The sequence below is a fragment of the Scatophagus argus genome, chromosome 13 (assembly GCF_020382885.2).
Source record: "Scatophagus argus isolate fScaArg1 chromosome 13, fScaArg1.pri, whole genome shotgun sequence".
NCBI lineage: Eukaryota > Metazoa > Chordata > Actinopteri > Scatophagidae > Scatophagus > Scatophagus argus.
The window spans coordinates 9,490,741-9,501,788 of record NC_058505.1 but is presented as its reverse complement, the minus strand read 5'-3'; the positions used below and the strand labels follow the sequence as shown (position 1 = coordinate 9,501,788).

The window sequence follows — 11,048 nt, the reverse complement described above, 5'->3', positions numbered from 1 at the left end:
CAGATTATGTAGTCACGTTTTCTGCTCCATTGCCAGATTTTAGGATTACATTAATGAAAGGAATATTTTGCCATCTCTCATTTTGACCCCAAATTCAGTCCACTTCATCCGACTGAAGCCAGCTGGGTTTTTTTTTTTAATGGACTGCCTGCTCTTAGCTAAATAATAAAAAAAACACATTTTTAAGGGGTTTCTTTTGTTTCTGTTCATTTTATTTTTTTTTTACATGATGGCTTTTAGCCTTCCAAAAAGAAAGAAATAAAACAAGATAACAGGAAATATTAATCTTTAGAATAAACTTAAGCTGACACAGCAAAGGAAAAGCTCAATGGAAAACTTGATGTCTCAGTTGTAGCTATCACACCATAAAAGACAGTCTCTCACTCTGAAACTCATTTGGGACAGAGGATTGCACCATTAGGCTTAAACAAGTGTAAAAGCTATATACTTCTTTTTCTAAACACACAGTGGATTTTACATTAATGTCACACAGAACATGAAGGTAGACGAGAAAACATGGATGATCAGAAAAAACAAACAAAAAAAAAAACAAAAACAGAAATGCTAACACCAAACAATGCCACAACTCAAAAAGGAACGAATGGTTGTAACTACAGCTACAATGAATGGAACTAAAGCAACAAACATCATCAATTTAGTGTAAACAAAAAAAGGTATGTATAATAATAAAAAAAAACTTTTTACTAATGTGGATTCAAAATTAAATAGGTTCAAGTTCAACTCAAATTTAGCCTTTTTTCTTTGAGGAACAATCCAACATTTTTGGAAACGATTTCAGTCACTTTCTTGCCAAGAAGACTAATTTGACGACGTCAGCAACTTCTGTAGCTCACTTAGCGTAACTAGCGTAACTAGAAGCACGGGCAAACAACTTATATAGCTCTGGCCAAAGATTAAAAAATAGACCCTACTAACACCTCTACAGTTCATTAGTTAACGCATTACATCTCATTCGTCTTAATTGTACAGAAACTGTTGTTAGTGAGTTACATGCCAGTACAATCTGTTGTCAGATAGCACAAATTACTGAGCTTCAGAGAGGCTGGTGGGCATATTTTTGAGCTTCAGAGCCATAATAGCCGACTCCTCACGTTTAAAGTCACCAGCTTTTTAATTAACAAACAGAACCAGACGGATATCAATCTTCAAGATTAACTCTTGATGAGAAAGTGAAGCGGATTTTCCAAAATGTTGACTGTCTCCTCTGAACTGGAGCAAGCCTTTGTCCTTTCACTTACACACACACACACACACAAAAAGCAGAAGAAAATGGAGGCTCACACTTCTGAATCAGATTTCATGAAATACATCTTCAGGCTTACTTCAACATGGTAAGTGATTAATGACAGCTCTGAAAATATCTTTATCAACTATATAACGTTTGCATTTCAGGAAAGAAAGGAATGAAGTATTGATAGTGCAAGGTTATAAGGTACATATATTAATATATTGTTTAGATACTGTCCTATAAGTAAAGTGCAAATCTCTGGATCAGATGAAAAGTGTGTGCAAGCATTTGTAATCTCCGACTAACTGATCCACTGCCCATGCACAAAAGAGCCCTTTACATTGGCTGCCAGCTACTTCACACAGAGCCCGGTGAAACATTCACATTACACAAAATAATTTTCCTGTCAACTCAAAGCATTTTCTCTAGAGGGTGGCCATTTGGAGTGGAGTTAATGATATCTAGCCTTGATTTCCTTTAGGTGTACACTTTATTAATTTGGGGTGATTTCTCTTAAGTGTGTGCATCTTTTCTCTGTAATCCTGATGAACTAGAGAGCAATTTCTTCTTCATTATCCAATGCTAACAATGTGCCACCACAGCTGTGTATTCCCACACCTCCAAAGTATAGGGCCACTTTAATGTAACAGCATGTTTAGGAGATCAATATGTTGAGGAAATCTTTGCTTACTGTTGTCAAAGAAAACTAAATTCTCTAACAACACGTCCTAGCATTTTGGTCAGTAATCTGCCAACCTAATCATCCATTTTAATGACTAACTGGGGGTGAAGGTAGACTGGGGTCATTCGGGGAGAAACACCACTGAGGCCAGCTCAAGTGGCAATGCAAACAGCCCAAACAGCTCTCACACACACACACACCTCATGCGCTCAGCACAACACAGGACACTGCTTCAGCATGACAAACACACACAAACACAATCACGCAGATTCGTCTGGAAACAGTTTCTGACTGAGTTGTGTAACTGATAATTAAGGCCAGCTTAATCAGACTGGGGACATGGAAGGCCAGCTTTAGGTGAGTACATTTTCATTTTTTTTTTTCAAAGTGCAAGAACAGAACATGTGTTTTAGCTCACTCTATATGAAGGAAACTGTTTTGTGTTTGTGTTTGTGTATGTGTGTGCGCGTGTGTGTTTGGGGCTTTAGACAGGGATGTTTGATCTAAGCTTGGGGATGAGGGGTGAAATATCAGTTGGTCTCATAGGTAGAGAGCAGGGCAGCGTCCACAGGCTCCATGCAGGAGGGACAGGTGAAGGATCTCATCAGCCAGTCATCTATACAGTCCATGTGGTAGATGTGCATACACGGCAGGAACCGGATGGGGTCCCCATATACAAAGTCCAGCATACAGATGACGCATCTGAAAACACGTGAAATAAAAAGCTTAAAAACAGGCCAGTATAAAGCCGAGTCTAAAACATGAAAGTACAAATCCCCTTTAAGAATGCTTTACAGGTACGAAGAACTTAAATAATCCTCAATGTGGCTGAGTGACAAAAATTGTTACCTATTTTGAAGGTCGATCAAGCATGTATATCAATTCTCAAACGCAAGAATGCGCTGATTTTCTCTCTTGTTTTCTATCTATGGAACCTACATTAAACACATGGCCACTGTTACATATCATAGACTGAGCGATTAAACAAAAAAACTAATTGATGAAATTGATTTATTGATAAAGGAAGTAATTATTGGTTGCAGCACTACAGTTCACTGCTCAGCTATGATGGCCTGCCACCTTCCTCTGTGTAAACCTCACATTCAAAAATCCCAAATGCTCACTCTCTGATCTTTTTCTCTGAGCCATCTTGCCCTCCATCATAAACACCCTTAGGGAGGTGCTGGATGAGGCCAATGCGCTGAGCTATGCGGATCTGTTCCTCCTCTGTCAGCTGGGTTGCCAGACGGGCCTGACTAGGCGTGGGATGGTACATGGGCATGTGAGCCTGCTCCTGGTCACAAACAAAGAAATACAACAATAAAACAAAAATCGTCATCTTCCGATATCACCTCATTTTTTTTTCTATAGGGAGTGAACAGACTGGTTAGGCTCTGTGTGGATAAAGTGAAACTTAAAGCAGCCGTCTGGTCTGGTCATTCTCGACGGGTTAGTTAGTGGGAATGACCGTGAGTTTACTCAGCTGTATTAATCACTGATCATACTGGATTCGAGGCAGACTTACAAAAAAAGGCCACAGACATGGCACTGAAAGACAAAGCATATTATCTATAGTGTGCTAACATTTACGTATTCTACTAACATTAATCTTATGACCACATGTGCCAGAAACATTATTTTCTTGAATCAATATTCTGAAAGTTGAGTGTTCGCTGTCTCTCACCTGATACGGCGGAGGTGGCTCCAGGTCTGGATCTGTCCCGTCACCGAAACTCGCCCTGTCTGACTGGGATTCATGAAGCAGAGAGATATCGTCTGATGTCGGAGACTTGAGACAGTTGCCCATATCTTCGTGTCTCGAGTCCTATCTTGCCCGACGTCAAAATTAGATCTCGGTTGCTAAAGTTGCTCTCGGTGGCTAATGTTAGTTTTGTTTTTCTAATAAACCAGAAAACATGTAATTTACAGTTCAACTACCTACTGCCAAAATGACTTGTGCATGATTATAAAAACCTACGTAAACGTCACACATTAAAGCAGATGTTCATACTGGCTTCTCTTCATGTTTACACGGACCTCCACACGAAAAACAAAACAAAGAACTCCCTTGCTAACGACAGCTAGCAGCCTAGCTAGCTACTTTTTCGCTAGCCAGCTGGGCGACTTCCTTGATAACTATCACTCATTCCTTTTTAAGGGTCACAGTTTCTACAAATTATCTACTTCAGCAGCAAGTATGCCTGTAAAGCTGAGCCGCCTCAGAGTTGGACTGTAGAGACATTTCCGTGTTTTAACTTCGCGAGGAACATTAAACAGTTTGCTTCCTTGCTAGCCTTTTCCTCAGCCGGAGGACATGTTATCGGTCCGTTGGATATGACGTACAATTGTAATTCTACACGGTGATTGGACGATTTCTTTTGCGTAATCCAAGAGAGCGTCAAAGTCCCACCCCTTTAAGTGAGAAAAAAGCAAAGGAAAACAATGATAAAGAGTAAAATTTAATTTCTAAACGAATAATCAAAAATCCACGTATCGAACATAGAAAGAAAATAAGAATAAATTAAACCTTAAATCTTATTACCATACAAACTATAACTTGCTAACTTGCTTAATAACTTGTTTTCTTCAAAACTAATATAAAAAATGGTGAAATTTGTATGTCATTTTTAGCAACCAAATTAAAAAATAAATCTGTCTGATCAAGAAGAATAAGTAATTTCAATTCAAGGTACCAAATATTTATTTTACTGTAAATGTTATGAATGTCATTGGTAGCCTAAATGTTTCACTAAAAAATATTTATTTTACAAGATGATACACAAGTATGTGCACTGTACCCCTTTGAGATATTACAGGAGTTTGTGACAAAGTGCACATTGTCTTGGACATTTTAATACAACAGTGCCCTTAATTTTATTTTTACTAAATTTTTTTATTTTTACTAATTTTATTAGTAATGCACAGGCATTTTCTCACTATGACAAGTCAAAATGTAAAAGCCCTCTGAAGCACAGTCTGTTCACTCACCTAACCCTAATCTACAGTCAAAGAGGTCTAATGAGGCACAACAACAATTTGGAAGAACCATAGTTAGGAAGGAACTTTAATATGAAAGCTCTATATGATTACATTTTATGACTGGATGTTTTAAAAATCTTGTTACGTGCTTGATTTTTTAAATTTCCCATATAAGCTGTAAAAGTGCCTCTATTCTCTTTTGCACCGTTGTTATTGAAAATGTCATAAGGAAAAAAATTTTGGTCCATAATATTTCACAGGAAAACACCTTCCTAAGATAGCATGTTTTACTACTCTCTGTATGCAGCAGTACAGCAATATTATTTAGAGAATAAAATATATATATACTGAAAACATGGATCTGATAATCGGTGCAAAAAAGACAATCAATCTCCAGGGAATACCATTATCATACAGGCTTGTTTTGACATGTGTGCATACCTTTAGGCAGCCATAGTAGCCGCCATAATAACAAAGGTTCAGTGTTGCCAACTAATAGCAGCACAGTCTGTCAGGTTCAAAATGCACTTAAAGTGGTTTTTGATGTTTTTTCCAAGCTCCATATTAAAAAACATAAAGACATCCAAGAACAGTGGCAACATGAGGACACCTTTATTTGTATATACAGCTATTGTACACATAAAAACCCACAAAGTATTTGCATTCCAGGAACTTATGATACAAATCTCCATGTTTTTGGTTAAGTGAGTTTTACAGAATTGGCCTTCTCCAGGCAAATATAAACAAAAACACAAACCTTAAAATGAACATTTCCAAAGTTTCCTTTACCTTTAAAGCTTATCAGCTGATAGTTTATTATTTTTTTTCTCTAAATGTTACAAACAGCATAATTTCTCTGTACATTATTAGTAAGTAATAGAGTAATGTTAATTTGTGAAGCAGATGTGTCATGGTGTGTCTACAGTGTTTCTACAGTCATTGTCCGCAATGTTCAAACAATATTCACAAGAAAGAAAAAGGTGAAAATAGATAAAAGGTTGTTTTGTTTTCATGTCAGTTGATGGTAAAATTACATGCCAAATGACTCACAAAATCAAATGTTTAATGTAATTGTTGGAAAAAATTCTCATTTAAAGGGTCTGGACTGAAAAATAAAAGTAACAGCCTGTTTTGAAGGATAATTCAGAAATTTTAAGAAATTCTGAGGTTTGTTGAAGGTATGATATAACAATGACGCAGAGTGAAATAACAAATGAACATCTTTTCTACCTTATACTATTACTGTATTCATATCTCACAACTTATTATGTTCAATACCAAAAAGAAAAATGATGGGGAAAATCAGGCAGTTTGTTCCCCTACACATTCATTCATACTGTAAAAAAAATCCAGCATTATTGAGTGTTACTTATAAGTATCCACATTGTCTGGTAAAGTATAAGCTTGCCTCTTCACAATGGCTTCCTGTGTTGATCCAGTCTAATAAATGGCAATGGTGTTATGATCACAATGCATTTGGTATTTACAAAACAATTATTTTATAGGAAAGTGTAGTTACATATTCACACACCCCACAGATAGATACTGTTAAGAGCAACACCGAATCATTTAGAAACATCTCCAGAAATGAAAATACCTATTGACACAAATGACATAATTTGATCCATTCATTTGTTTTCTGCTCCCTGCAGCTATTCAACATGTATTATTACTCTCTATCATCAAGTACAAGTCAGGAAATAGACCTTATTTATTGTCAGTGTTCTGTGTGAATTGGCAACTACAGTTTCGGGAAGTATTGTTCTTTTTCATTTCGTTCCCTCTGGGTTAACATTTTACCAAACACCCAGAGGGCTCATGGCCTCAAAGCACTGATGTAGAGTCCTCTAACACCTCTCTGGGATTCCCCCTCCTCCCTCATGTTGTGCCTGCTGTCCCTAGCACCTGTCGTCCTCCTCTGTGTCGCTGAGGGGATCACAGCCTGCGACAGAGGCTGTTTGCGCCAGACGCTTCCGAAAATGTCCGTTGGGGACCTGCCAGCCAGTCCGCAAGCGCGGACGGGCAGAGCTGATGGTGTTTGAGCGTCCCAGGCTGCAGGCTACGGCCGCCTCGAAGGTCAGTGTCTCCATGGGACCGGAGGGGTCGGGGCTGTGATCGTCCTCTTGGGAGGCCAGGAACGGTTCAGAGGGGTAGCGTCGAGGTGGGGACGGGTGTCGGTCTACCTTGCTTCCCCTTTCACTTGCGACCCCCTCTTGGGTCTCCCAGGTGGACTTGCCCCGCCTCATGGTCTCTGGGCTGCCTTGTTCATCCTCGTCTTCTCCGACGGAGGGGTGAGTGCGGCAAATGAGTGGGGAGTAGGAGATGTGAGGGTGAGAGCGGGTTGGGGTCTGCGATGAAGGTCGCCGACCGCTGGGGGTGCTGGACTCTGAGGTGGACGGAACAGGACTGTCCGAGCTGTTGCCCTGGAGACGGGGGCAAAGGAAAATAATGAAACAAAGATGCCATGGATCACACTTTCACAGAGTTGTGAAATTTGTGAAAGACACATACAAACGTACACGCACAAAAAGAAACGGTCGAACTACCTTGCAAATGTCATTAAAACCCGTGGCCTCAGGTCATAACGCAGGTTCTCTCTTTTTAATTTGCAGACTCCAAGTACAAGCCCACATTGTCAGACTTAACTGACTTAAGTGTTTTCACAGGCTCTCCATGATGAGTAAACTGAACATCACGTGTACAGTTTGCAAGACATTACATCTGACACAAAGAAGATGACATAAAAAAAATCTACTTGGAGGGAAAATTCTCTCATTCGTTTTTGATTTTACAGGCTTAGAAGTATATTTTTCACCAATGTCCCTGTCTTTCCTGTCCGTGTTCCTGAGTTTTTCCTGTCCTACCTGTTTATCTTGGGGGTGTGCTCTGTCTGCACTAGAGGATCGAGAGGGCTGCAAGCTTCTTTCCTCTGAGTTGCATCGAGATGCGTCTGGAGAGAGCAGGTGACAGCGCTCTTTAGACCGGCCCCGCTCTCTGTCGCCCTGCTGCCAGTGCTCAGACCGAGAGACTAGAGGGAAGACATCCAGAGACAATGTAAAATGACAGATGAAAAGAGAAGAGATGACAACATTTTTCTGTTCTTCAAAGTGTAATGCTAAATATAGTGGCATTCAGTCATCTAGATGAGTGTCATCAACAAATCAAGAATATTGAATGCACACATATTTCCTGCTTCTCCTTCATCATTATTTTCCTACATTTTGTTGGAAAACAGATAAATGTTTCATACTGTATGCACACAAGCCAATGTGATGATAACAGGTGAGCAGGACTAACCAGCAGCCTTGTAGCTTTTGTGACGAGGTCGATAAACTCGCTCTGGACTTTTTTCCTCTTGCCAAAGACCGTTTACTCGTTGATCTGCAACCGTGGAGGCTGAGCGCTTCATGGAGCCGCTTGCAACCTCTGTCTGCTTTTGAAGTGAAGACACGCACAAACGAAACAGACAGGCATGCAAGCACAAGGTACACAGGCAAAGAAAACATTAAACATACCATAATTACATTCAGATGATTTAGATTCAGGCACAAGTGGACCGTTGCAGACAAACAACGTCATGCTTTATTCAGTGCAAAAACAAATCATCATCCTCGCAGACTGGTTAGGTTTAGTTTCCTCTATTCTCAATCTGATCAAGGTACGAAAGCAAGGCATCGGCATTCAAAGATCACATCCCAGTTTAATAATTCTTTGAGCCCTAATCTGACTCCCAAAGGAGCGAAAGACGAGCCTCTATTGATTAAACTTCTCAGGATCTCGTGCACGTAAGAAACAAGGCACTTTGGCATTAGAGCCCATGCAACCACTGGCGTCCTTAAGATCCAGCACAGAGGCAGTGTCGTGTGTGTACCTGCAACTCTACAGCCAGACCGGGCATGGAGGAGGCCCGCACACACAGGCCCCTCCCTAGTGGAAGCTCCAGTGGGGCTTCAATCCCCCTACTGCACTCGCCCACCTAGGTGAGTACAGAAACAAGAGAGGAGGGCAAGGAGAGACAGAGCACCAATCAGGCTCGTCCCCGCCAGGACTGCCTCCATATACATATATATATCAATATATATATATATAGAGGTCCAGTTCAGATGAGTGGGGGCAGCCAAGCTATGTCATTGCTGAGTGTCTTCTATCATAGCCATGACCATTGCCATCCAATCAGAAGCCATTCCAGCCAAAAACAGACAACTAGCAACAGGAAAACTGACTTTAGGGAGGGGATAGAAACAGTGTGAGGCTGCATAAGAGGAGCAAAGAGTCTGGAAGAAGAGCGAGATTAGACGAAAAACAAAACAGGAAAAGATGGAATTCATTTTTTAGCTTGGAGGTACACTGAATCATGCACTTTCAGGCCTTGACAGCTACACAAACAGGGCCACACAACATCTGTCTAGGGGCTGAACACATTCTTCTATGAGAACAAACACCAATATGTGGATTTTTCAAAATAACCTCATATCATTCATCTAGCAGGCAATGTAGACCAGTAAAAACCAGACAGGATAGACACAGCAAAACAGCAACAGTTTAACAATCTGTCTTTGCTATTCCGACCTCCACAGGACTAGGACAGGAGCACAGAGAGCAGCAATGCCGTACTGAGAAAAGTCACAGCAACGTCATCCATTAAAACACGTTTGTATGGCTTTTGTGTGAGGTCAAACACTCAAATAAAAGTTTGTACAGGTTCAGAGTGAAAATCCGTTCTCTAAGATACCAGGTCTTAAAGGCAACACACATCAGCGGCATACGACACACATCAAAACAAACTCATCCACTGTTTTCTTTTATCTGATTTCTCTTCCAACACATGCTAGCTACTGAACTAGCTCTGCTTTCCGACTCCTCCTGCACTCACACCCAGACAGAAAACAACAGACATTCTCACAACAGACAAACTGCTGTTGCCTTATTGTTCTAAATGTGGTATGCTGAGTTTTAGCAGAAATTTGGAGAATATGCCTGTGAGCGTGTGATGTGCAAGCTGCACTTCATATTTGAAATGGATTCACTGAGGCCTCATCCACAGTAGGCTACTATTATCCTGGATCGAGGCTGAATACTTAACAGTGATGGATTGGCTGATGGAGAAGCAGAATCATGTTTTTGTTGCACTTGAGTGCATTTTTACACTGATGATCTGTCTGCCATAGCATTTATGCAGCTTGTAAAGGGCACTGAGAAAGACACAGAGGGATCTTTTGACATTAAAATGCGTCTTCAGACTGTCGCATTTTCGCTCAGGCTGTTTTCACACCTGCAGCTTGTTTTTCTAATTACAGAAACCGATCCTCAGCATTTTGTTAGTACTTCAAAAAACATTATCCCTAATAACTACTTGTAAAATCTAAATGACCAACTCATCTCTAAACCATATCCCATTTGTCTCTATAATGTGCTTAGTGTTACGGCCGTCAGTTAAACTGTCACTTTGTGACACCGCAGATGTGTGTTACATTTTAGTGGTTTAATTTATCCATTAATAAATGATAAGAACAACGTGAACTAAGAAAATGGATAAGAAAGCAAAATAAATAAATACATATACATATGTGTACATATTTGTAGTCTTCCAAAATTATGCCTATTTTTTCATTTGACCCCCTAAAATTATTCAAACAATCTTAGTAGGAAAAACTGCTGTTTGATTTAACTTATCACAGCCTGGACACAACTGGTTTAGGGAGGTCACAAGTTCAAAAAGGTTGAGAGGGCCGCTGCATGGTTGTGATATTAACTGTTGTACACTCATGTCAGTCCCCTCTCTCACCGGATTCTGCTGTTGACTAGCATCGTTGTCGGAGCTTATGGGCTGCAGAAATAGTTCCTGGGGCGAGATGGGGCTCAAAGCCACAAAGCCTCCTCTGGTCCTGCATTGGGACGGAGACAAATCAGTAAACAGACACATAAACAAGAGACAAGAGCACAGATATTACACATCTGCAACCGTTCAAAGACTCACAGGGCTGATCCAGCGCTGTGGCCCATCATGGGCAGCGTCTGTGTGTTGGACAGAATGTCCTCAGGGAGGGCGGCAGCATCCAGACGCTTGAACATCAAGCTACTCTTCTGAGATGAGAGAGACAAATTGAATACAGCTCAGACAGCTTCATTACAAATTCA

The 11,048-nt window shown here is 40.4% G+C and overlaps 2 protein-coding genes across 6 annotated transcripts in view; both read right to left on the bottom strand.

The window, feature by feature from the left end:
* Positions 1–194: 194 nt before the first annotated feature.
* LOC124069799 (RING finger protein 11-like) lies at positions 195–4,283 on the bottom strand. The gene is made up of 3 exons (XM_046409243.1): positions 3,616–4,283; positions 3,056–3,225; positions 195–2,633 (listed from the first exon to the last, which is right to left on the bottom strand). The coding sequence occupies exons 1-3, from the start codon at positions 3,736–3,738 to the stop codon at positions 2,462–2,464; spliced, it is 465 nt and encodes a 154-aa protein (XP_046265199.1). The 5' UTR covers positions 3,739–4,283; the 3' UTR covers positions 195–2,461.
* Positions 4,284–5,508: 1,225 nt separating this feature from the next.
* cacna1eb (calcium channel, voltage-dependent, R type, alpha 1E subunit b) overlaps positions 5,509–11,048 on the bottom strand; it is a 55,135-nt gene continuing 49,595 nt past the window's right edge. For 3 of the 5 annotated variants that reach the window (XM_046408720.1, XM_046408722.1, XM_046408723.1), the window contains 6 exons: positions 10,888–10,994; positions 10,696–10,795; positions 8,782–8,886; positions 8,208–8,343; positions 7,775–7,938; positions 5,509–7,333 (listed from right to left, as the gene is read on the bottom strand). In XM_046408720.1, coding sequence (XP_046264676.1) covers positions 6,809–7,333; positions 7,775–7,938; positions 8,208–8,343; positions 8,782–8,886; positions 10,696–10,795; positions 10,888–10,994 — 1,137 coding nt within the window. In that variant the 3' untranslated portion in view covers positions 5,509–6,808. Of the gene's footprint in view, positions 7,334–7,774; positions 7,939–8,207; positions 8,344–8,761; positions 9,185–10,695; positions 10,796–10,887; positions 10,995–11,048 lie in introns of those variants that run through there. The other 2 variants (XM_046408721.1, XM_046408724.1) reach the window with 2 other exon arrangements.